The 26,262-nt window shown below is 40.2% G+C and overlaps 1 protein-coding gene across 29 annotated transcripts in view; it reads left to right on the forward strand.

The window, feature by feature from the left end:
- LOC132908258 (twitchin) overlaps positions 1-26,262 on the forward strand; it is an 81,342-nt gene that overhangs the window by 7,389 nt on the left and 47,691 nt on the right. For 2 of the 29 annotated variants that reach the window (XM_060962063.1, XM_060962064.1), the window contains exons 4-45: positions 588-750; positions 906-1,047; positions 3,000-3,135; positions 3,773-3,976; positions 4,546-4,847; positions 5,740-5,957; positions 6,713-7,118; positions 8,397-8,569; positions 8,635-8,805; positions 8,944-9,023; positions 9,108-9,273; positions 9,566-9,721; positions 9,986-10,168; positions 10,618-10,662; positions 11,181-11,198; positions 11,959-12,003; positions 12,088-12,123; positions 12,213-12,260; positions 12,422-12,478; positions 12,609-12,656; positions 12,805-12,873; positions 15,164-15,220; positions 15,360-15,413; positions 15,496-15,549; positions 15,669-15,767; positions 15,851-15,904; positions 16,248-16,301; positions 16,399-16,455; positions 16,579-16,635; positions 16,773-16,823; positions 16,947-16,985; positions 17,069-17,122; positions 17,211-17,276; positions 17,377-17,433; positions 17,608-17,664; positions 17,794-17,850; positions 18,350-18,394; positions 18,574-18,615; positions 18,772-18,930; positions 19,817-20,002; positions 20,135-20,149; positions 21,603-21,782. In XM_060962063.1, the coding sequence (XP_060818046.1) occupies positions 588-750; positions 906-1,047; positions 3,000-3,135; positions 3,773-3,976; positions 4,546-4,847; positions 5,740-5,957; positions 6,713-7,118; positions 8,397-8,569; positions 8,635-8,805; positions 8,944-9,023; positions 9,108-9,273; positions 9,566-9,721; positions 9,986-10,168; positions 10,618-10,662; positions 11,181-11,198; positions 11,959-12,003; positions 12,088-12,123; positions 12,213-12,260; positions 12,422-12,478; positions 12,609-12,656; positions 12,805-12,873; positions 15,164-15,220; positions 15,360-15,413; positions 15,496-15,549; positions 15,669-15,767; positions 15,851-15,904; positions 16,248-16,301; positions 16,399-16,455; positions 16,579-16,635; positions 16,773-16,823; positions 16,947-16,985; positions 17,069-17,122; positions 17,211-17,276; positions 17,377-17,433; positions 17,608-17,664; positions 17,794-17,850; positions 18,350-18,394; positions 18,574-18,615; positions 18,772-18,930; positions 19,817-20,002; positions 20,135-20,149; positions 21,603-21,782 (4,360 nt within the window). Of the gene's footprint in view, positions 1-587; positions 751-905; positions 1,048-2,999; positions 3,136-3,772; positions 3,977-4,545; positions 4,848-5,733; positions 5,958-6,712; positions 7,119-8,396; positions 8,570-8,634; positions 8,806-8,943; positions 9,024-9,107; positions 9,274-9,565; positions 9,722-9,985; positions 10,169-10,617; positions 10,663-11,180; positions 11,199-11,958; positions 12,004-12,087; positions 12,124-12,212; positions 12,261-12,421; positions 12,479-12,608; positions 12,657-12,804; positions 12,874-14,304; positions 14,358-14,445; positions 14,515-14,628; positions 14,686-14,758; positions 14,816-15,016; positions 15,074-15,163; positions 15,221-15,359; positions 15,414-15,495; positions 15,550-15,668; positions 15,768-15,850; positions 15,905-16,247; positions 16,302-16,398; positions 16,456-16,578; positions 16,636-16,772; positions 16,824-16,946; positions 16,986-17,068; positions 17,123-17,210; positions 17,277-17,376; positions 17,434-17,607; positions 17,665-17,793; positions 17,851-18,349; positions 18,395-18,573; positions 18,616-18,771; positions 18,931-19,816; positions 20,003-20,134; positions 20,150-21,602; positions 21,783-24,852; positions 24,898-26,262 lie in introns of those variants that run through there. The other 27 variants (XM_060962062.1, XM_060962069.1, XM_060962067.1 and 24 more) reach the window with 27 other exon arrangements.

Below are 26,262 nucleotides of genomic sequence, written 5' to 3' on the forward strand. Positions count from 1 at the left end.
GCAAACGACGCGATATTTCAGCAGGAAATTCCGATTCAAACGCAGCTTGAATGAAAGGGGTTCGTTGATCTCGCGTTTTACACCGGCTTCTGGTAGACGAAGCGTCTCTCGAACGAGCCATTACGGGGCTCTGTTCCTGCTGGGTAACAACGGCTCCATAGTACGATACCTCCGACTCGCAGCAATAACAAAAGATATCGGTGCTGCCAGATTACGTTACACTTTATGGCAAATTTAACGAACGTGTACGACTTCTCTGTTTCGCGAACGTTTCGAGAAGCAAGCTCGAATCTCGTGACTAATCTTCTTACGTATAACGTATAACGAGTCGATACAACGTTAGCGATAAAGAAGATATTTTTGCTCGTGAAAGTATCGTGTTGCATAGGTAGGAGAATTTTGGCTCGTCCGACCAAATACCGACCTGTTCTACTGATAATCGGGCGGCGCTTACTAACACCGCAAGATGTTTATTCGCCTAACAAACACGGATAAGAGTGGAAATTACACTTGCGTTTGCAGTCTGATACTTCACCAACGAAAGTAACAATTTTACGTCCACTTTAAATTTTCATCCGCTCTCGTAGACAAATCGATGGAATCGCGCCAACTTTTGCGAAGAAGCCTGCTATCAGACAAGAAGACGACGGTAAACGATTACTTTTCGAATGTCGCATCACGGCTGATCCCACGCCAAAAGTAACGTGGTTTCACGATGGAAGTTTGGTTAAAGATTCACCGAGGCACAAGGTTAGTCGCCTTTCGTACAGCGCTAGCTTTGCTACGAGATCGACGCGTGAGAAACGATCGGTTTCGCTCGACGATCGTTAACGATCGCTCGTTATCCCGTGTTATCTAACAGCGAGTACGTTAATATTTTATCAAACACCGTCGAAACCTTTCAGCTAACCGTCGATAAAGATGGCCACTCGTACTTCGCCACTCTGGAAATCAAAAACGTGACCGTAGAGGATGCTGGTAAATATAAGGTCACCGCGAAGAACGAGCTCGGCGAATCCAACGCCACTATTTCCCTAAACTTCGATAGTAAGTATAATATGAAATCGGCTCACTTTATCGCTATCCACATGCTCGAACACTCGATGGCACCGGTTTACATTTGTTCGTACTCTCGTTAGATCCGTAGCGACATCGGCTCGACGTCGCGTTCGCGTCATCGAAACAACGATTTTACGGTTCTTCGTAGTTTCTTCTCGTAGTTGTACGGTATCGTTGGTTCGACCTGCCTTTTGTTTCTTTTGCAAGCGACACGTGGCTTAAGAAGAAATGTAAACCGGTTTACCGTCACCCACCTTTTCACTTTTCTCTGTCTCTACTAATTCGGGGTGTATATCGGTGATCCTCTATCTTGTTTCTACGTTTCACACGTTCTCTGAATTTCTGTCCTCTGCATTTTCTCCTCTCTTCGACCTTGTGTCTGTTTTATTCTTTATTTTTTCTTCTCACCCACCTTACACTTTTTTTTTCTTCTCATATTCTGTCTCCATCCGTACGTGTGGTATTTATTTTTTAATGATTTATCTCGGTCGAGCAATGAGCACGTATCGATTGTCAGCTCGACGGAGCGACGATATACAGCCCAATTTAATCTAAAAGAAGACTAAAAGCAAAAGGATTATCGGGAGTTCCGCATAGATCGACAGCATAGATCGCAGATTGAATTCTAATTAATCCGTAACGATAAAGCTGCTTGAATCACGTATTAATTTCGATTAGCATTCCACGCATCCGATAGACGAGAAAACTAGCGCGATCTTTATATTTCGACGTTGTCGACGACCATCGAAACGGTTAAAATTTCCATTCGGTTAAAATCTTTGAGACGAAATTGAAGGAAGAAAGAGTACGCGTAGCCAGTCTGAGCACGGTTGAAAGATAAAATCGGTGCATGGGATGCGGATCGCCTCGTGCTGACGCTTCGTTAGGTTGCTACAGTCACGTACACATTTGTCTTCTCATCGGCACGAGCAACGTTTGCCGTGTGAATTTCTCACGTGTAATATTCGTTACGCGATAGAAACAGTAGCATTCGATGTTAGAGACTTATGTATAACGTACATATACTCATGCGTACGCTCGGATGTGTTTTAAGAGATCATCGACTAATTTGACTTTACTAAAAGGGACTTGAATCGTAACCGAACAAACGTAGATATATACTTGGATTTCACGTTTCACGAACCTTTACGCTGCGATATTCGATCATTAGACGATAGCTGTCGCGTTTACGCGTTCATCGAGCGATCGGACTTTGATCCATTCGCGGTCGTAATTTATTTCGTCGACGTAGAGATCGACGGTAACGTAGAAAGACGAGAACGAAAGATCGAGGGATCGTGTTTTTCTCTTCCAAGATCGACATCGCTCGAGAATATCGCAATGGAAGAGACGAATTACGCAACGTAAGGGTTGACTCGCTTAGCCAATTATCGCACTTACCAAAGAGTTTATGGAGTGGTAAACGTACGTGAGCTTTTCTATGTAGTAACAAGAGAATGTAAATAACCGAGAGAGCGTAATTACATTGGCAAGGAAACGCTAGATACGCGTTCAGTCAGACTTTCCTACGACGTTGAGACAAACGTCGTTCCATCGTACGGACAGGACAGGACAGGACAAAAAAGAAACACAGTGGCAGGAGAAAGGGTAAAGTAACGCGTGTTTCACGAACAAATGAACACGACTACGATGAAAAGCAACCTAAGTTAGGAGATGTCGGTTTGCTAGGCGAATCAGTCTGTTTCCAACGAAAGCGATAAGTAGAGAGGATGTAGCGCAACTTGGAATCGATACGTAGCTCTGACCTTGAATCGAAGAGCTTAAACCTTCCGCAACCAGATCAAGCAGTACGGGTTGAATATCGAACCGTGCGCCTGGTTGCCTGGTCGCTGAACCAGATAAGGGTGCGAAGGGATTAAGCGACAGCAATGATATTGTAAAGGGATCTCTCGACACGTAGATCGTTTGTATGAACATAGGCGACGAGGCGCCCGTACCTGACGACGGTATTAAACCGACCTTCACCGAACGACCGGTGATAAGGCAATCCGACGACGGTAACACCATCACCTTCGAATGTCGATTAGTCGGCGACCCGAAACCGAGTGTCAAGTGGTAAGATTGCGTGCACGTCTACAACGCGGAAGTACGTCAGGACCATGACAACGATCGTATCTTACAAATATCGGCCGCTTTTTTTTTTCTTTTTAACATCCGGTATAGTATGTGGCACGCTTCACGAATTTCAACGATTCGACAGGTACGTCGTCAAGATCAACGTCTTGAGTCGCATTTCATCAATACGCGACTCTCTCTTTCTCAACGATAGAACCCAGTCGAGTGTTTCAGCATTCGTCGTTAAAATGAAAATCGTTGAACTACTTGTGCAAGTATGCAAGGGAAACAAAGTGGAATATAAAAGTTGTATCGTGCAACACGGATAACGCCTGATGGCCGTCGAAATATCTTCACGAGCTGCGCGCATCGATGAAATTACTCGGGACGTTGATCGCGATAACGTACGTGAAAGTCGTTAAAATCGGTGAGGCACGGCCTGTAAATCTGTGAATAATTTTATCGAGACACTAGCTCGTAGTCCTGTCACAGCATGCCGCTCGCCCTACCCCTCTCTCTTCGTCTCTCGTTTCTCGAGACGAGTCGAACGTCATTAGCGACCGAACTTTCGTACTTCCAATCGCGTCACCCTTCGAACGCACTGAGCATACATGATGGTTTGATGGGCACGAATTAGGTATCACGGTAACGAAGAGGTGAAAGAAGGAGGAAGATACAGCATGTCGCTGGAACTCGATCAGAAGCTGTACCATCTCGCGAGGTTAAAGATCGACAACGTGGCGAAAGGCGACGCAGGAGAATACAGAGCCGTCGCGAAGAATAAGCACGGCCAGGGTGTGGCGACCATTAACTTAAACTTCGAGGGGGGTGACAAGCTAAAGTATGCATCGACCGTGTTTCGAGCCGGATGATCGTCGCGTCGCTAGATTTACGCTAGTTTTTCCTTTCTTTTGTTGTCGGCAGTAATACCGTTCCTTGCCACGAACGCGGTTCTCGCAGTCGCAGTGGCTGCGTGTTTACGAGCAACGCGTTTATGAACTTATGAGCGAGACTTCGTTGAAGATAAAAGGCGCGAAGAAACGTATAAAGCAGAATCCAGTAAAGAGAAAGATAAACGAGAAACTTTGTTATTGCGTGTAAAATCCGCTTACGTTTCGCGATTTACCGAGGAACGTTGAAAATTTCCGATGGTTCCGTTTCGATGAGCCGGGCATTATGAGCAAAAAGAGCTACAAATTGTTCGTTTCTTCTTCTTCGCTCGGCGTAACAAATAAAAGTAATATTCATAAATCTAGGAGGGGATAGAGGGAAGCTTCTTTGAAAAATTTCCTAGCGACGCGACGACCCGTGAAACTCGAACAACGAACGCGCAAACTATATCTGTGGCGCGGATTCGATCTTCGCGTAACGGAGAGTCGAGCCGAGTATCTGACGTGTGGATTTACACAGAATACCAGACGGTAAACCACCGCGTTTCCCAAAGAAGCCAACTATTCGACAAGAGGGAGACGTTTTGATTATGGAGTGTATCTTGGAAGCTCACCCGGTACCGGATATAACGTGGTACCAAGGCCAGAAAGCGATCACCGACAGCAAACGCGTGAAGATGTCACGCAAGGCAACCGGAAAGGACGCGTATTTGCTCACGCTCGAGATATCGAATCCGACGAAGGCCGACGGCGGAAATTATCGATGCAACGCGTTTAACAACTTTGGCGAGAGTAACGCCAACATCTCCCTCAACTTCCAAGGCAAGTCCCTCTCGATGCAACAAACGCCGCGCGGTTCTCGTTGGCTCTTGCTCTTTTCACTTTTACTTTTCGAGAAAGTACAGTCAAAGTTCGGTAGCTCGAATTTTCCAACCCTTGCCTCGATCCATCCAGTGAATTTCATTTAAACTCGAATTATTTGAAATTAATTCGAGAGAAGGTTTTATAGGAAGTTAACTCGAGCTAATTCCGATTCTTTCGCGTTTCTACGTACGGATTACAGAGAAAAGGAATGGACAAAAATCGATGTTCTTAAGACAATTTGCCAGATAAACGAGTAAAGTGTGCAGGACTCCTGCACTGTTTCTGGAGACTGTACGAGGGCTCGAGTTACCCAAGTTCGACTGTACGTTACTCCGCGTTTTTGCGAAACGGTTCGACCGTTCCGAGTCGACAGCCAAACGAGACGTTCCACCTTTCCTAGCACGTTTTTCTTATAAAACAAAATCGAATAAAAAAAGAATGTCCATCGGAAGAACACGTCTGTGCTATTCGCGTACAAGTACAGACACGGTATGTTTCCTCGTTGTTTCCAAGGGAAGGTAAGTGCATGTTGTGCTATCGCTAACTAATCACAGAGTCCTTTTCTGATCGCTTCGTAACCCGCTTCGAATCCTCGGCTGAATCTCGCGCGAAAGCTCGAGAATTCGCAGGAACAACGTATAGTAGAAAAATTAACGTCATCAGAGTTTCGCTAACACTAAAATAAATCAAACTCTCCCCGACTAGCTGGATCGCGATTTTCGTTGAATAAAAGGTCATTAGGTTCGACCAAAATCGTGATTCGGCCGAGCGAGTCGCTTCCGCCGTTTGAACGGTCGGAAGTGGACTCTGCTCGCGACCGTGCTTAACCCTGGATCTTTCCAAGATGCAGAAGAAGGACCTGGTTTCGCGCCGACGTTCGTCGAGAAACCGCGTATCATTCCGAACGAAACCGGTACCTTGATCACGATGAAGTGCAAATGCAAGGCGAATCCAAAACCGGAAGTCACATGGTTCCGTGGGACCAACGTCGTCAAGGAATCTTCCAAGATTTCGATCAAGACGAAAACCGTGGAGGAGGACGTTTACGAATTAATCATGGAGATCAAGGTAATATCATCGAAATTTTATATCGTTATACTATCATAATCGTACCTTAGTAATTGTTCGTTTCATAGCGTTATTGTAGTATCGGGAATACTACTTGATAATAATTAACGATAGTTTATTTGCGAATATATGGATTGATACAGATGTTGGTTAGACAGGAGACGATGGTTATTTGACACGAACTAATCGCAATACCGTGCTATACTTTAGACAACTTAATAATTAATCTGCAACTCTCGTCACAACGGATCCAACGCTTTTTCACTCTCTCACGAGGACCACAACTCTCTCGACAACGCAACTCGCACTCTCTAGCTTCTCGATTCACGCTCTCTGACTTCTCCACTGACAATGACTGTGAATTCGTCTTTCCGCCTTAGCATCCCTCTTGTCCCTTTGTCTTTGTCTCACCACGCACGTGTTACGCAACCGCTCGTGGCCAGAGTCACATAGGCCTTTTTTCTACGAAACTCTTCAGCTAAAGGACCGACGACACATTGATGGGCCAGTCGGTACCTCGGCTCGCGACCATGTTTATGGTTGAGCCGATACTTTTTAGGTCTTTTGTCCACGGTACTACGTTATTATCGATTATTTGTAGTAATTGAACCAATGATTTGTCGTACGAGTTTCCATACGAAACGCCAAGTACTTTTTATGCTAAATTCGGATACGTAACGAGCTTCTTTCTATCGCTGAAGATTCTCGAGTAAGGCTGAGTAGAAACTGGCGATAAATCTAAATGTCTGTTGCAGGATCCTTCAGCACCGGACGGCGGTACTTACAGATGTCACGTGAAAAACGAATACGGCGAAAGCAACGCCAATTTGAACTTGAACATCGAAGCGGAACCAGAACCGGAAGGCGATGGTCCGACGTTTGTGGAGAAACCGCGTATTCAGTCGCAAAACCAGGGTAAACTCGTGATCATGGATTGCAAGGTAAAGGCAAATCCAAAGCCCGAGATTGTGTGGACTCACGCCGGCAAGGTGGTGAAGGAGTCTTCGAAGATCTCGATCAGCGTCGTTAAAGAGAAGGAGGATATCTATTATATCAAACTGACTTTGAACGATCCTGGCCCAGAAGACTCGGGCTTGTACAAGTGTAACATCAAGAACGAGCTTGGCGAATTGAACGCCAACCTGACGCTCAACGTCGAGAGTGAGTTTCCACCTATACCTTAGCTTCGTCATCTCCTAGCATGGGTCGATAATTTGCCATTTTTCACGCATTTATGGGAAACTTAAAGACGCAACGCGAAAAGTCTTCGCGACAAAGAAACGATTATTTCCGAGACAGAAACTCGTTCATTTTTTCCCATAATTATATCTTTAACCCTTTCGCTTCGAGTGCCGCTTATAGGCGCCATCCGCGAGGAGACCTGTGGGTACGCGATGACTCTGAGACCGGCACCCCATGTATCCTGCATCCAAACGATGCATATACAAGTGCTATCTGTAGCGAATAATATACTTTTTCGTTATCGGCAGAACATTTTCTGTTGATTTTAGCGACATACTGGATTAATCGCTTCTTCAAGTTATTCATTGCTGAAACAACATTAAAACGTTTCACGCAATATATTTCAAACATCCGAACGATCGTATACTGTTTCATGCTAAAAAATCTATAAAATCCATTGACAGTGAAATAGTATTTCATATATGGTTCTTGTAAGAATTATTGTTATTTAACACGTTCGTCGCCACGTCGCACACATCTATGCGACGAGTATACTTCCATGGGGGTCCCGTCACCAAAGGATGGTGACGCTCTTCTTGTTCGAGTTAATTAAATATACGATATTATATAGGATATACAACATGAAAATATTAAAAACATATTATACCATACTTTTTATTAATTTATATTCTGGATAATATATTACATTATCCTATATCGTATGGTATTTGTTTAAAACATTCCAAACACATTTGGCGATGTTGGACACTTTGAAAAATAGTTGTAGACTCCGTCATCGCTACTCTCCTCACTTTCAAATATATTTTCACGCTGTTTACCGAACATTTTGAGGAGGGAAAAATCACCGATGTACGTCTCACAAGTATGCTTCTCGACTAAATGAAAGATCCGAGATATCTGCCACGAGATCCCTCGAAATACTCTAGCTGGATAGCTTATCGCTTTCTCCACTTCAGAAATAAATAATCTTTTCTTTACAATGAATCGAAGGCGATAAACGACGAATTCCTGCTTGTCGCTCTATTTACGTTCTGCGTACCGGCGGTCGGATTTGGGCCCCGTAGGAAACTTGGCCGAATCACTTAGGAAAACGTAGACTTAGGAAAACGTATATACAGCAACCACGCACGAAGCGAAAGGGTTAATCATCGAGTTGATATCAGAGGAATATCGCAGACGTTAAAACGCTTCTCGAGTACAAGGGGCTGACAACATGTTTCCATCGTGTGATTTTAGTTATACCTGTGATCAAGGAAAAGCCAAAGGTTATAAAGATCGTGAAGAAGAAGACGGTCATTGTAGAGTGCCACGTCCTTTCCAAGTTCACGCCAGATTGTACTTGGTTCAAAGAAACGAAGGCCGTGAAAGAAGACACGAGGCACAAAGTTCACATCGAGCAAGTTAAAGACGTACGTAACGAGCTTCCGCTTTAACAATAACAGAGACCAGAAGCTAATGAAATTTACACCTGCAGGGAGAATTCGCTGTCAAGTTAGAAATCGAGCAAGTATCGGTTTCCGACAAGGGTGTGTACAAGTTAGTGGCTCGCAACGAAAAGGGAGAGGCAACGTCGCAGGTTGTAGAAGTGACGGAGATTATGGAAGAAGGAGAGAAACCCAAGATTATATCCGGCTTGAAGTCTGCGGTGAGTTTCGCAATTGAAATTTTTCCATTTTTCACTGCTATGGACAAATTTCGACGACTATGCCGCTTCTCTTCAGAGATGGCGTATTCTTTTCGTTAGAAAGGGAGCGAAAAATCTGAGTAATCTGTTGTATTTCAGACGATCGAGGAGGGTAAATCGATCGAATTTGTCGCTAGCCTCTCGAAACAGGATCGCAAAGTTACCGTTACGTGGTACAGGTAAATAAATTATTTTAAACGGTTACCTGTACGTGCTTTCTGACCGGCCGTTTAAACTTATTTGGACCGTTTCCGCTTCTGCAGAGATTCCACGGTAGTCAGATCCTCCAAGGACATTATGATATCTTTCAATGGTACAGACATGAAACTGACAATCACGTCTGCCTCCACTTCGTACTCGGGAACATACAAAGTAGTTGTTAGTAACGAATTCGGTCAAGACGAATCGTCGGCGCGACTGGTCGTCAAGGTAAGAAACACGAAATTCCACTATGGTTGAACGTTTGAAACTTAATGATCAAAGATGTCTCGATATTGTTTCTTCCCCCTGTTACAAATTGTGTCCAATGTTTCGAGTTACGGTTGCAATGTCGCGAGTTTATTGCACAATATTTGTTTAGATGTATGGAAATCTTCGTTCGAATTTTCTCTCCCCATCCATGAGTAAATTGCGTTCGTTTCCATATTTAATTCACGGTGGTTGAAAACATACGTACATTATGTCCTTGAATGTTGCATGCAATTCCTTGTACGTATTATAGAAAAAAGAAGAGAAGAAAGAGGAAGAAGAGGAAGAGAAGAAGGAGAAGAAGGTTGAAAAGAAAGAAGAGAAGAAGGAAGAGAAGAAGGAAGAGAAGAAAGAGGAAAAGAAGGTAGAAAAGAAAGAAGAGAAAAAGGAAGAGAAGAAAGAAGAGAAGGTAGCGAATGTTCTTACGATTACACTATTTTCCGATTTAACCTGTCTTTCCCTTTTGTTACGTGTTCGTTCCTCTATTTGCTCGTAATTAGCCATTATCCCTTGCTACACACACTCAAGAACACAGACTCACGTAAACACGAAGTAACAGTTGCTTTTGACAAAGTCGAAGGAAACGACGATCGATAACAAAATTATCTTTTTCATTTAATCTGTACGATAATTCGGCTCTTTTGAACTGCATCTCGATATTACGATACAAAAGGTAAAAAGCTCGATCTGGTACGATGACAAAAATACCGTTCCCGACGAAGAAGAGGAAGAAGAGTACGAGGAGGAGGTGGAGGAGGAGGAGGAGGAGGAGGAAGAAGTGGTGAGTGTAATCGAGTCCAGCACCGCGGAGCCGATTATCGAGGAACCAGACTCGGAAACAATTTCACAAGTAGAGGTACACACATACACGCTACACATATTTACACAGATATACATACAGTTCGGATGATTTTTTTAATCATTGGATATTTTTTCGTATCAACTTTTTTCTAACGTGTCTGATATACAAGGTGTTCCATGGTTCTTTCACTCGAACTCTCTGGATGTATTCTAGGAATATAAATAGGAAAGTAACGTTATTCGAACATAGATTGTCAAAATCGAAGAGAATCGAAACAAATTTTGTGGAACGGTAAATTTCATTTTCTGCTATCTTAAATAAAACTTCGAAGGATCCATGTTTATGTAACGTCGGTTTTTCATTTATGCTCGTAGAATATAAAGCGGACGAGCGAAAACCTTAGATCACCCGGTATAATTATATTCTTCTTTACTCTTTAAGGACAATTTTTGTTAAAACTTTAAAAGATTGATCAAGATGTTTCTTTTTTAATTATTTTCAAGGATATACCCGACAACAGACAGAACGGTATCGACAAACCCAAGAAGGTATGAATAATTTTTTTTTTCATTTTTCACACAAAAGTGGAAACCATATTTTTCGTAAAGTGATTTTTTTGAAGCAAAACCTTTTTACTTCACACGGTACACATCTAGAAATACAAACTGCAGCATCGTTTTACCTTTTGCGCGCACCCTTTATGGTTCCTTGTAGTGGTTATATTTGTATGAATGCTTTGTGTTCCCCTCTTTTAACTATATATATATGTTTATGTTATAAGAAACTTGTTTATGTAAAAATCATTGCAAAGGATATACAGGTTCTCAATCTGTGGGTCGCCCCACCTTTGGGGATTAGAATTACGTTGTAGAAGTTGGAATTATTCCAAGATATATTTATTATTATTATTATTTACTTTATTAAAAATGTTTCTCGATCGGCATCTTATTAAGAAAGTTATTTGGCTATAATAAAAAGGGATTGCGACTCAAAAATGCCTGGGAAATATCCGTGTACAATCTCGTTGACAAGATATTAAATGCAATCTTTTATTTGTCTGTTTCAGAAACTGGAAGTTCTACAGGTGAGGAACGAGTGTCAAATATTTCATTTGGACAAAGTATGCGCTCGAATTATCGAATCGGCTTTTCGATTGCATTGCAAGAACAGTATTGCGAACAATTATTACACGCGGCTTTTATGCGTACGCTTATAGATTCGATCCAATCTATCCAAAGATACGAAAGGCATGCTTCTAACGATAAAAATTATTTTCAGCTTTTTGCGAATTAAATGCTCTCCTTTTCAGCTTTTACGATATTAACCGCTTCTTTTCAGCTTCGCATACTTTTTCAGCTTTTATCGACAAACCTTGATACGTTTCAGCTTTTATTTCTTCTGATCCTATTTGCATCAAATTGTTTCTATCGTTACTTTAAAATCTTTTCCATTCCAGTGAAATTATCTGAAATCATTCGATCGTTATGAAACGCATATTCTCATCTTTCTTCGCATATAATCTAATGCTTAAGCTTTCAGCAAACTCTCTTTACCCTTACCTTAGAAGCTGGGCTATGAAATTTTCCTAAAAAAAGCTATAACTTGTAATTTGTCCTACTTTCCTGTTACTCTCTTTCGCTCTGTTTCTATTCTTCAGCATGCATGTCTGTGTTTTGTGTAATTTGATTTTCATGTGTACATTTTAGTGACATACGAGTAAACTTATTCGCGAGAGTGTGTGATATACGTCAAACGTGTGTATAATTATCGTAAAGGTAGGAATGTTACGTTATTCAATTCATAGCAATCGATAAACGAGTTGATAACGATTTACTTTTGTACAGAAGAAACCAGAAGAGAAAGTCGAAGAAAAGAAGGAAGTTGAAAAGGTAACATTTTTGACACGAATTTTAAGACATTTACTCGTTAGATCAAAACATAGAGAAATAAATTAAACGAATTTGCGTTTGCAGAAAAAGATCGTGAAGAAAGGAGAAGAAAAGAAGGAGGTAAGGATGGTTCTGTCTTTTCAATTTACTATGCTTATTCGAATCTTTTCATACTTATTCCTATTAATATTTGGTTTTTCTTATTCCAGGAACTTAAAGCAGAGAAAATGGTATCTCGCAAGCAGTCTATTAGTAGAGTGAGTGGCAATTGTCTATCAATTAAATTTATATAATTTTTTCATACAGAATTTTTACATACGTATAACTTTTTGAGTAGAATTTTTCATATATAAAATATTATTATATAGGCATAAAGAAGCTAACACTGATTTATCCTTTTCCCTAATTTCTTTAACAGGTAGAAGAAATACGAACAGAAAGTCGAAGAAGTTCTTTAGTAGCAACAGAAGAAAAGGTTAAACATTATTTCGTATTTACCTTTTAATGAGTGTACAGAACAGTACAAGTAGATGCTAAATAGCTTAACCGTAGAAACCCAGTAGTTTTCTTAAGTTTTCATTTATTTTGTTACTTTTAATACGCAGATGTTCGAAGACGGCCGCATAATACCGCGTCGCTTGTCCACGCAAAAGGTACACGAGTACAGAACGATTAAACCTAAATTACGTAATGCTAATTCGCAAATGCCACTTATCACGGCTAAACTAATATTCTATTACAAACTAAAATTCTAATGATCTTACATTAATTTACGCTTTCCCTTTTTTCATGCGCAAACAGATGGAAGCAGAGGTCACGACAGAAAGCAGGCGATCTTCCATCGTCGAAAAGAAGGTGACGACAGAAAAGGTAAAAGATCAGTTTTCGTTTCTTTCTTTTTGTTCCCTACTTTCCGTGTCTGTTTCTTTACAATTAAAATTTTAATCACTCCCTTGTCGGTTCTTCTTATTAACGTCGTAATCAATGTTCGTAAAGAGTTACTTTGTGTAAACTTAAAAGAATGTCGTCTCACGAATAGAAACAGTAAGTATCGTGTGCGAGTCCGACCTTCTTGCAAATGACTCAAGAAGGCTAATAATACCTAATATCAAATATTTGTGTGACGTGTACGTATTTAAGTAATCGCATTCGATAAAAAAAATATAACACGTTACCATACGTTGTGTATCACATTTGATTAGAATTTGCAGGTAATTAGTAGCATGAACTTTTAGAAAAAACATAAGACGCGGCGCGTTCACTTAACGTAGTACGTAAACCGAGTAGTCGTCGTCAACGATAACTCCGACTCACAGCGTGTTACTTATGGCATAGATCTATTTCACTGACACGCTATCCAGCAAGGGTAACTTCTATTTCAATGTTAAGTTTTTGATAGGATTTCTGTCCTTGAACTACAATCTGCCAAACGAACGAAACAACTCTTTTCCAGCAGAAAATGTAATTTACCAATTTTTAATTTTTTTTTTATTATTTTGGACTTTTAGGTAGATACAGAGACCCCGAAGTTTAGACCTACGCTAACACCAACACAACACGTAAAGGTACACAAAACACTAAATATACACACTACAGATTCGCGAGAATATAAAACATAGAATTTTTTGGAAATTAAAATATACATACTGACATTATAGATCGCACCGAGAGACAGTATTAGATATTACGAGCCCGAGCCTGACGATGAAATCGAGGTAAACGATTCTTTAAAAAACAAATGATTTGATATTACAATGAAAGACACACATGCTCATAACAAATCGTGCTTATAGGATATTTGGGCTTCAGTGCCAAGAGAACCGGAAATAAGATCCATTAGAAAAAGCGAGGTACGCGAATACATAAAAATTTGCAATTTTCGTGTTATAGAACGACTGATTAATTACGCTTCGATCCGATTATAGGACACGCTAAATGTAAGATACTCATCACTCGTCAAACACGAATTCTCTGAAAAGCCAAGCATCGAGGTAGATATCTTTCTTTATCGGCATTAAGCGTGACAGAGTTTTTTTATATTTTTTATCGTGCAAAATTGTTTGTAGGAACGATCACAGCCAGATTATATTAAATATAAAATTCCCGAGGAATCTAACATCAAGGTAGATATCTTTTTATCAGAATTTTTTTATATTTTTTATCGTGCAAAATTGTTTGTAGGAACGATCACAGCCAGATTATATTAAATATAAAATTCCCGAGGAATCTAACATCAAGGTAGATACCTTTTTATCAGAATTTTTTAATATTTTTTTATCGTGCAAAATTGTTTGTAGGAAAAATCACGACCAGAGCATACCGAACGCGATGAATTACCAGTTCGTAGATACGAGGTACACAATGGATGAATTCGATTATTTTTTTTTTTAATCAATATTTTAATCAGTCAATTGGTGATTACTTATATAAATACAATTTTAGGATGTTCCAAAGTCATTACACAAGTCTGCACCACAAACCCATAGTACTAGTAAAGACACAATACACGAGGTATAACAGTATACTTTATACGACTAAACTTTTTACATTCTACGTTTTCATTCGTATCGAAAAATCGTCGGAAAATCGAGAAAGATCGTGATCATTAAACGAAAACAATTTTAGGTTTCCATCGATCCACGACCAAGCATACCTGAAAGGAAATTAATTAGAAACACCGAGGTAGAACGTTGCTATTAATTCTTTCCTTGCGTGCGATTACTGTTCTTTTGATACAACTTTTGTTTCGTTGTAGGATGAGTCACAGCCTAAATTTAATGTGCCATTCAAAGAACCGAATGACGAAGTAGAGGTAGTTACTTTTTTTTTACAATACAGTAGAGCCTCCAAGACAAAAATTTCACAGTTTCCGTCCTTCATAGTATAACGATGGTATTTGTAACAGAATTAATCAAAGAAATTTGATACTAAATTCTGTTGGAATACGGGAGGCTTTACTGTACATCGCATTGCATAGAGAAAGTATAGATATTAATAGATGAGCAAATTTCAGGATGCTTGGCCAGATAGACCAGGTGATTCTGAAATTGAACCAATTAAGAAAGTTAAGGTACACGAGCGCATATACATTGTAATATTCAATACCATATTTTTAATTCGCTACTTTTTATTTTATTTTGTTTCGTATACGCATTTACAGGATATGCCAAAGATTACGTCTAAACCGACTATACAAGAGCCAAATAATGAAATAGAGGTAGTTTTCTTTTTTTTTTTCTTCTTCTTCCTTCTCTTTCATCTCTTCTTCGTTTTCTCTTTTTTCCTCTCTCATTTTTGACGTATACTATTCAAAATTTACCCGAATATATACGCATGATCGAATACACGATTTGTAGGACATCTGGGCAGACAGGCCGCAAGAACCAGAAATTAAATCAATTTGGAGAAAGGTACACGATTCGTTCGATTAAAATTTCCATCGTGAAAAATTGTCGTTCGGTATGAAGGAATTATAAACGAATAATATTTTAGGTGCCAGAAAAGACTAGCGTAGATTTATCACGGACACAGCGCACAGTACCCGAGGTACATACGCACTACACAAATAATCAGATCGAAATTGTATAAATATACAAAATTTGTTTTTTAATATATTTTTTTATTTTATTGTTCTTTTTTATATGTATTAACCGACCATGTTTTAGGACACTTGGAAAACAAATTTAAACGAAACAAATGACAAACCCGACACACCGAAAGATAAATCGGAAACGCCTTCGATCGAATCGATCGACACTATAGAGGTAGAATAGCATCGATACTCTTCTGTCTCTCGACGCTTGAAAACTAAAGCGAAACATTATTTTTTTTCTTTTTTTTCTTCTAGGAGAAAGTTAAACCGAAATTAAAAACAACTCGTAAAAAAGTCACCACGGACAAGGTACATAATACGACATACGACATATATATATATGTAAATTCTATAGAATTTAGATTTCTAAAAATATTACGATATTACATATATATTATACATGCACGCACGCTATCGTTCGATAAATATACGCCATGATGATTCAAAAGAATAAAATTATTGTACTCTGATTCATTCGTAATTTTGTAACCGAAATACATCTCGTTGAAAATCAGCAAGGGTCTGGATATTTTTGAACGTTAGCGCATATACATACACGTACACACGTACACCTACATGCGTATCACGTATCATTGCCACGACGACGAATAGTTTAATAGGAAGAGACTGCAATTAATTTTGATCATTTTAGAAAGAGGAAGAGAAACCAAAATCTACCTCTCGCAAACTTGACGAAGCGAGCAAGGTACCACTATTTTTTTATTATTATTTTTCAACAATTTGATTAATCCAGCACGCGACTCGTATATTTATAATTTTTGTTTGTTCGTTTGCAATTTTAGAAAAAAGTACCGCTCACACGGCGTAGGTCATCGACAAAGTCAACAGAGGGGTCTAAGGTACAGGGAATAAAGAACTCGATAGTTTACAATATCTCACGAGTTTGTTACGGTTCTTCTATTTGTTTATTTTTTATTCTTTATCTGTTGTATATTTCATTCATTCGTACGAATGTTATTCAGGACGAAGAACCTGCGTTAGATTCTATACAAAAGGACAGTATTTCCAACGGGACCAAGGTATATAAATGTATTTGCTAACTAAGAAGCGTTACTCTTGAAAAATATCAAAAATATCGAGTATTAGCCGTTGCTTGTATTAACGCGAGTGTACTAACGAACAGCGAATAAATCTGATCGTTTCTATACTTTTTTAGAAGCAGGAAGCCGTCACAAAAGCTAAAATCGTTGGAAAGGAAGAAAAGAAGGTACAAAATGAACACGCAATTTTATCCTACACACAGTTTACATATCGTATATACGTCATCATACACGATACGTATCGAGTGAATCATATTCAAATACTTTAAGTTCACGTCCATTAATTTTAGGAGGAACTCAAACCCACACCCAAAGTAGAAGAACCCAAGGTACATAAAATCTATACGACATACATACACTATTTATCGATGTTCGCCTCACAAATACCTCACACGATACGATTGATTTTTAGAAAACAGAGCCACCCAAAGCAAAGGTCACTCTCGGTAAACCCGAGGAGACTAAGGTACACGAATCGCATACTTTTTGCCTAGACGTAGACGCGATCTTTTTTTTTTTTGAACGATTCCATTATCGAGATTATTAACTTTTAGAAAGAGGAACCCGTCGAAACGCAAACGAAACCCAAAACACCCGCCGGTAAACCCGAAGAGGCGAAGGTACACGACACCACGTTGAAAGTCATTCCTTTCGCGTAGACAGTTTTTCTTTTCTTTTGAGTATTCCTGGCACTATCCTTGACATACTTACTCTTTTTAGAAGGAGGAACCTGCTGCGAAACCTAAGGCCACACTTGGTAAACCCGAGGAGGCTAAGGTACATGAGATCGTTTTTTACTTGAGTACAAAATTTCTTTTTTTTTTACACAATTTTTTCACGCGTTACACTCTCTTTATACAAACACGGATAGTCACGCAACTGCATTTTCTATATAGAAGAAATTTGTCCGTATACACAATTTTTCTTAGTTTTCCCATTTTTCCTTTTTAGAAGGAGGAACCTGCTGCGAAACCTAAGGCCACACTTGGTAAACCCGAGGAGGCTAAGGTACATGAGATCGTTTTTTACACGAATACGAGACTTTCTTTTTTTCTTCTTTTGCTTAGATACCAAATTTTGTTACGCGTTACCTTCTTTTATACGAACACGAATAGTCACGTGATTGCATTTTTTTAGAAGGAAGAACCTGCCCTGAAACCTAAAACCACGCTTGGTAAACCCGAACCACCAAAGGTACACAAAGTCGATCTATCGCGTTTGTATAGTAATACTGTTCGCGAACATGTTCGCTAAAGTATGATAATACCACAACACGATTCACATTTTCCCGTAAACTGACACGACACTCTTAATTACTGCACCGCACAAATTGCATTTTTTCGCACAAGTGTGTATCATCGCGTAACTTTCTTCGCATCAACTTTTCATCTCACGGACTCTAACGTGTAACTACAACACGCACAACGTTTATTCGTACAGGCGTGTGTATCGCGTAACTTCTTTACATTCAATTTTTCATCTCACGAACTAAATTTATTCTTTTCAGCAAAGATTAAATCGAATCGTCATAGCAAGTAACATATTCATACTCTTTTCAGCAATCTCTGAGAACGAATATCACCGTAACAAGAAACGTAACAATTCATCGAATCATGATTTTTTTACAAATTATCGCTGGCAAAATCTCTTCAAGTTATCCCCTCGAATAACTTTTTATTTTGTATTTTCGCAGGTAGAGGAACCGCTGAGAAAAGTCAGTCTGAAACCTACAACGAAGGTAGATATACGTATAAGTATACAAATATCTGTTAATTTGATACATTCGCTCGTATCGTACCAAAACGATATAAAAATTATCATTTACATTTTATGATAGATATTAATGAATTAAGCGAAAACTCAAAACCTTGATCTTTCTCGTTCGCTAATTTAATTCTGAACTTTCTTAAATTACAGATCGAAGAGGAAGCAAAGACGTTGAACAAAGTAGAACTGAAGGTGTGTATTTTCTTTTTCCCGCGAATTATTCGTAATTGATAGAAGAACTTTTGCCGTTTCGCGGTGCTTATTTACGAGGCAACTTCGTTATATTCGGATTGGTATTTGTAAATTCTGGTTGAAAATTGTCTGGAATAAACGATACGTTAAATGCAGCCAGTGGAACCCAAGACGAACGTGGAGAAATTCGGACTGCGTAAACCACCGAAATACGAAATTAAAGCCGAGAACTTTCAATCTATTCAACTTAAACCGGTTTCGAGGGAGCCAAAAGTACCTCAAAAAGCTGAGAATGGCGTTATGATTGAGTTGAAGGTATTCCCGTGAATGGGAATCTAAATATACGTACACTATACTCTTTTTTTTTCTTTCTCTTTCTCTCTCTCTCTTCTCTATGCATTGACATTTACATAATATTTCAAATTTACATAATATGTATATACACTGGCTGTTTACTTATTCTTCGAATCTACGATCGTTCCAAGTACTTTCGCTGTTACTATGAAAAATTCTTTTTCACGCTCTGGACGATTCTTTCCACTTATTAATTTCACTCATAAAATTTCACAATCTCGATTATTCGACGTGTCTCTCCTCTTACCGCGGTACTGTTTCCTCCAATTTTCGACAACTTTCTACGCTTGGTCTCTTTTTTCGATGTTGATAACAACGACACAAATTATAAGGTACTGCGCATAATTCGAAGACTCTCTCTTCTCTCTTTTCTCACTTTCTCAATTCTTGAAAGCTCGGCGAATCGTTAACAAACCGATTAATTCAATCTATACGAATATTATTATTAATATAATAACAATCTTCAAGGTATCTCGGCTATCTGGCTGTACAAAACATTTGCTCCTCGACTCGAATTCTCTATGCTGAAATCGATGTTCTATCTGTCGCTCTTTCTTCTATCGAACGGCTTCGATGTACGAAGATCACGAGGGAACACCACGATAACTTACGTTTTCTCGCTTCGCACGAGTAATTTTAAAATTCAATATGCTCCATCGCGTTCACTTGCCCTTCGTTTCTAAACGTTCAGTGGTTTCGTAGCTACGATTTAATATATTATAACAGCGAAAAAGTAGCGAGAATAGCGATAACAATCAGAAAATCAACAGACTTATCGCGTTTTCCCGAGTGATTTTCATCGACGAAATCGTCGACGCTAGAAATTAATCGGAAACCATTCGTGCAGAAAACTGAGAAGACTGAAAAGATGGAAGCTAAGAAGACGAAAGTGAGAAAAGCCAGCAAGGACAAGGATTACGAGCTTCCGGAGATTCCAGATTACGAGCGACCGGTTTTGGAGAAGCCGCAGGAATTCGAATTCGGGGAGTACTCTCCTCGAGATAAAACCAAGTTGGACAGACCAACCACGCAAGTAAGAGAAACGTTGCTCTCGTTTTTCGTTCTGTTGCATCAAGTAGATTTACTTTGTGTCGATAATTAATTTGATAAGATCAAACGTCGTTTATTCCACTACTAATGATTTCTCTTTTCACGCGGCGGACAGAAGTTCGATTCCAAGGTGAGTAACAGCTCGTTATTAACGCAAGAATAAGAAAACGATTTTGCCAAGCTGCTTCGCTTTACGTCAGGAATGACAAGAGTTTTGCAACGCCGCGCCTAAGTACGATGGATCGAGATTCCTGGAATTCCGTAAGCTCGATTACAAATTGCAGAGTTAAAGTTGGAAATCAGAGAGCGATTAACTCGGAGAAACTATCTAAGCGCACGGTCGAGCACTTTTCCCTCTCGAGTTCGTCTATTGGTCTAATATTAATCGGCGTTTAACGGAGGCTACGCTCAAGGTCGTAGACGATGCGGTGACACGAAATCCTTGCTGGCGGATTAGCAAGTGGTCTCGGTCGTGGTTTACCGCGGATAAAAGATCGCCGACGCAAATAGCCCGGTAATCCTGGTTCGATCTTCTCTCAAACGTAATTAACGCGACGCGCTTCTACACCAGCGCTAATAATCGAACGAACAAAATGACCGTTTGGCAACCGATGGGTCCCGTGTCCACCACCACCCTGCATCCGAATACCGGCGAAAGAGGGGGAACTATTTTGGCAAATAACCGCTCGTATATCACCCCCCTCGGACCCCTAATTTTTCGACTTGAAAATTAGGATGGAGAAAATGTCGATCGCTATTTTCGGTGTTATTGCGACCCGTTTGTGCCCGACCGTATCTCTTCGCTTTGATTTCTCGCGGCAGGCCGGTCAGTCTCGATTCAGTCTTAATCTCAGCACGATCGTGATCGCGATCGCGTTCTACGAGCCGTCGACGATAACGTTTCATCGGTTCTCGATCCTTCGGTAAATCCGACAGACGTGCTTTCACGCGTTGTTTCAGTTTCTCCGGATCTTTAGGAGAGACCTTAACTCAAGAAAGTTCTGGTGTTTTTTCTCTCCTTCGTTGCGAATCGCTACGTTCTCCGCATACTGTTACTATTTTGCTCGTAGACAGTTGAAGAAGCTGTCGTAAAGTAACGTTGCAGACGATATTAGCGAAGCACAAAGGCATTCTACTTGTACAGGATGATGCGAGATTGTCGTGTCCGCAAGTGTGATCTCTGAGAAAGTACAAACGCTTGAACGGAAATGTCTCGTTAGCCACTCGGGCGATCGCTTATCTGTTAAATTTGCGCTCAGCAAACACACTGTAACTGTGAAAACGGCGTTGCAAAAGTTCTTCAATTCCGTAGACTATAATTTTGATAAACGTGGCATTTATAAAGCTTGCTTCGTTAGCCGAGAATAATTATTTTCACCGATAAATTACATTCTTTCTACGTTGTTTACGCGTTTCTTTTTCAACGTTTAATAACGCCAAAACTTTCTTGGTTACCCGATATATGCAAATTCTTCTACGAACGCGTATCGTTCGGTCGCGATTTCGCTTCAGCTGTCGCTTAATTTCCCAAATTAGAAATACGACGCAATCGGAATTGATAATTGGTTTTCTCGCGTACTTAGCCAAAGGTGCCGGAGATCAAAGCACCCGAAGCACCGAAGATCGAAGTTATCAAAGACGTAACGCCGGTTGGAAGCAGAAGAAGTTCTCTGATACCCGGCAGCGGCACAACCAGTCGACGGGGATCCTTGATACCACCCGAAGAATTGGGTCGCAGACCCAGTCTGATTATCAGTGACGAGGTATGTTACGGATTGTGTTTATCCGCGAGGTATATCGGTTACGCTTTTGGACTATCGAGTGAACAGCTGCGATGGTATCGTTTACGATCGTTCGCGTATCATCGAACCACTTTGCTAACTTTCGCGATTACGTGAAATTTCATTCTGCGTCGGACCGTTCGGCTATTCGACTATTCGCCTATCTTTCCATCTCTTTGACAATCCTCAACTCGCAACTATACGACATTCTTGACTGTCTCTTTCGATTATTCGATCATTGCGCAACTTTGATTTTTTCGACAGCCTTCGCGACTACTAAAATTTTTATAGTTTCGTCTATTTGTCATTATCGTTGTTATTTGTTTCATACTCTTGCTTTGAGACTAAAGGATGGCTTCCAGTTGTCTCATATATCCTAAGCTAATTTAACGCGATTACTACAAGACGATGGTACAATTTCTTTAACTAGAACCGAAAGAGCAAAAGACTATTCGACTATTCGCCTATCTTTCCATCTCTTTGACAATCCTCAACTCGCAACTATACGACATTCTTGACTGTCTCGTTCGATTATTCGATCATTGCGCAACTTTGATTTTTTCGACAGCCTTCGCGACTATCAAAATTTCTATTGTTTCATCTGACCAAGATTTGAGACGATTGTCTATTTATCATTATCGTTGTTATTTATTTCATACTCTTGCTTTGAGACTAAAGGACGACTTCCAGTTGTCTCATGCACCTTAAGCTAATTTTATATCTAAACGCGATTACTACAAGACGATGGTACAATTTCTTTAACAAGAAGCGAAAGAGCAAAAGACTATTCGACTATTCGCCTATCTTTCCATCTCTTTGACAATCCTCAACTCGCAACTATACGAAATTCTTGACTGTCTAGTTCGATTATTCGATCATTGCGCAACTTTGATTTTTTCGACAGCCTTCGCGACTATCAAAATTTCTATTATTTCATCTGATCAAGATTTGAGACGATTGTCTATTTGTCATTATCGTTGTTATTTGTTTCATACTCTTGCTTTGAGACTAAAGGACGACTTCCGGTTGTCTCCTGCACTTTAAGCTAATTAAACGCGATTACTACAAGACGATGGTACAATTTCCTTAACGAAAACCGAAAGAGCAAAAGACTATTCGACTATTCGTCTATCTTTCCATCTCTTTGACAATCCTCTACTCTCAACTATACGAAATTCTTGACTGTCTCGTTCGATTGTTCGATCATTGCGCAACTTTGATTTTTTCGACAGCCTTCGCGACTATCAAAATTTCTATAGTTTCGTCTATTTGTCATTATCGTTGTTACTTGTTTCATAATCTTACTTTGAGACTAAAGGGCGACTTCCAGTTGTCTCCCGCACTTTAAGCTAATTAAACGCGATTACTACAAGACGATGGTACAATTTCCTTAACGAAAACCGAAAAAGCAAAAGACTATTCGACTCTTCGGCTATTCAATCGTTCAACCGTTGGATCGTTCAATTATTTGATCGTTTTAATCGCCGTTAAAATCGGTACCATCGCAGCCAGTCCGCCTCGAAAAGCGATTTGCTCCGGAACGTGTTCGTCTGGACGACGAAAGATCGAAGCTTTTGGATCGGTAACGAATTTGATCGTAAAACTCGTTAATCAAGGTCTTTTTGTCAGATTGCCAAGCAATGTTCTTAATAGCTCGTGATATTTAATACCTTTCCAGAAATAGACGCGTTCGAGCCTATTTTTGTCCAATTACTCATTACTAATTTTTGATTCGCGACTGACTGGGCGTGTCCAACGTCTAAAATCGGTGATACGTACATCATAAACGACGACAGATTAACGTATCAAAGGATTCGAGTAACGCGCGCAATGCGATCACTCGATTTCGTTGCTGCTGGCCACGAAAAGTAACGTTTTAACGGAGCAAATCGACTGATCGTTCGAGGGGAACGCTCGTAGGTTACTCGTACTCTCGATTTTTCTTTCCATTTATACGAACGACCAATTAAACGAACGAAATTTCTACCGTTGATTGAACAAAGTCGTTTATCCTTAGACTGTTGGCTAAACGTAGTTACGTAGTATTTTTTTTTTCTTTTTCAATTTTTGAAAATTGAGAGTTTGAGTAACCGGAAAAAGACGAAACATGAAGATTCTAAACTATAGAAAACGTTAGCTCGTGTACAGAACTAGATAAAAGCGTAGGTAGATCAGTGGCTACTGCTGGTTAGCCCTAGAATTGTTGGAGTTTTTTTGCAGTTTCGTAGCAACGTCAGTGATTTAGTGATCCCAATCGTGATAGTCTTAGAGCTAGATGTCCAATCACGTGAACCCCCGACGTGTTTGTCTGACGATACGAAATTACGTGTCGGGTGTGTACGTTGATATTAGTGTCAGCAAAGCTAGTAAAGCAATCCTATTCGTGAATCGTCCAAACAGCCCAGCTTCTTGAAAACCACTTTCCCCTTACCATAATACCCTTCTCGTCTTTCGCGAGATATCTTAGCTACGAGTCTTCGATGCAGCGTGGAAAGTAAGCGGATCAAGGAACGACATCCAAGCAGAATGAATCTTCGAAGGATAAAATGAAAGTCGTCCTCGTCGCACCAGACGTTTATCTCTGACTATCGTCCATAAGTATTTGGACACCCGATGTAATTTGATCGGATGTTCCATATCTTTATCGTATCTTCGATGTCGTCGTGATGGAAGAACCGAGCCGCTAATTCTTTGTCTCTTCGCGTAACTGACTTTGTCCGTGCACAGTAATTAAATGCTTAAAGCGAAGCAACATATCCGCGACGAACAGTTGGCAAGCTTCGTAAAATCCGTACAAAGAATTAATATAAACTATCGTTTTCATCGATTTCTGTTAACTGTACGAGTATACGTTTGCACGAGGCAAGATGAAAAATCCGAATTAAATTGTGGCTCGTTTCAAGCGTATTCGATGCATTTGCGATAATTGGGAAGTGACCAGATAGTTATGGATGGTAATGCACACGTGCATGGATGTGCGTGCGTATAAGTGCGTACACGTACAGCGACTTTCGAAACGATACAGATTAGTAAAGAAGAGTTTGATTCATAGGAGAATAGAAAGCTGCGACCAGGCGAGGTGGTGGACGAGCGCAAGGTGAGGAAAATCACTGGAAATGGGAAAGCGAATGCCTCGTCTGCAACCTTACTCGACTACCAATGCACTTATTTCACTTTCATTTGTTCTTTTACTCGCACGTTACTTCTTTTACAAACACACACCTACTGGAACGTTGAACGAAGAGCGCGTCTGCCGAAAGCACAGTTCCTCTACTCGTTGGTCTCTTCGTTCGACTTTGCCTGCTCACTTCTCATCTTCTATCGCCAATTTATTTTACTTACTCGATATGTCATTTTCAATGATCTCGCGCTTCAAATTGCCTACGAAAAATTTTCGTTCTTTCTCTTGCGCCTTTTGCGTCTCGAGATCTCGAGCTTCAACGTTCGGACAATTCGATACGAGAAGATTTGGAAATTTGGCGCGGGATCGTTCGTACGAGCACAGGTTCCATCGAGACGCATCGATTCGAGAAAACCTCGGCTCCACTCTCTTCTATAAATTAATAATTATTGACGTGGAAGTATGCACCAATTGCACTATTGCACCAACGCACCACTGCACCTGGCACGGATATGTTGCAACCGAATCTCTCAGCACTCTACACTCCACGATTATTACTTTAATATTAATATCGTTAATCGTAAGGATGTTAATAATTATAATAATAATAATAATAATAATAATAGCAATGATAATAATCATAACAGCAAGAACAACAGTCGCAAGGATAACAACGAAAGAATCATCCGAGGCGTGTCTGGCGCGAAACGGACGTCCCAACGATCTTAAATCATTGGCGTATAAACTTTCGTATTCCCGTTCGCGTATATTACGAATCGTAGATTACATTTTGGCAAACATCGTTCGGAAAGGACAGGCGTCGGCGTTAACAAATGCCCAGGCTAGCGACAAACATCCACGGCGCGTGAAACCTGGTTACTTTCGAACGTATACCACTTTGCCCTTACCTACGTACGTGTATATATCATTTACTCGCAGTAGGAATGCGTTGTACGCAGTCCCAACACTTGTTACCTTGCTGCCAACGGTCGGGTAAAACTATCAATTTGCCGGACACGAAGGACGACTGTGATTTATGCCTCTGTACATTTAATACTTGCCATCGATTAATCAAACGCGTCCGCGATCCAACCAGTGCTTTATCGTTATTTCTAGCCGAGTCTCGCGGACACGCCACGGATTCTCAGACCGATTTTCTCGGATCGTGGCCGTTCGAATCATCGACGATGATAACGGTCAACGAGGCTGCGAACAAGCGAGAAACTCGATCGCCGCACACCGCCCAATGTCTCTTTCTAGAGCGTGATAAATCACTGTCGTGGCAAATAGACGTTGAACTTTACTTAATGCGAAACTGCGTAAGTCCGTCTTTGATTTAAC

The sequence above is a fragment of the Bombus pascuorum genome, chromosome 6 (genome assembly GCF_905332965.1).
Source record: "Bombus pascuorum chromosome 6, iyBomPasc1.1, whole genome shotgun sequence".
In the NCBI taxonomy this organism is placed as follows: domain Eukaryota; kingdom Metazoa; phylum Arthropoda; class Insecta; order Hymenoptera; family Apidae; genus Bombus; species Bombus pascuorum.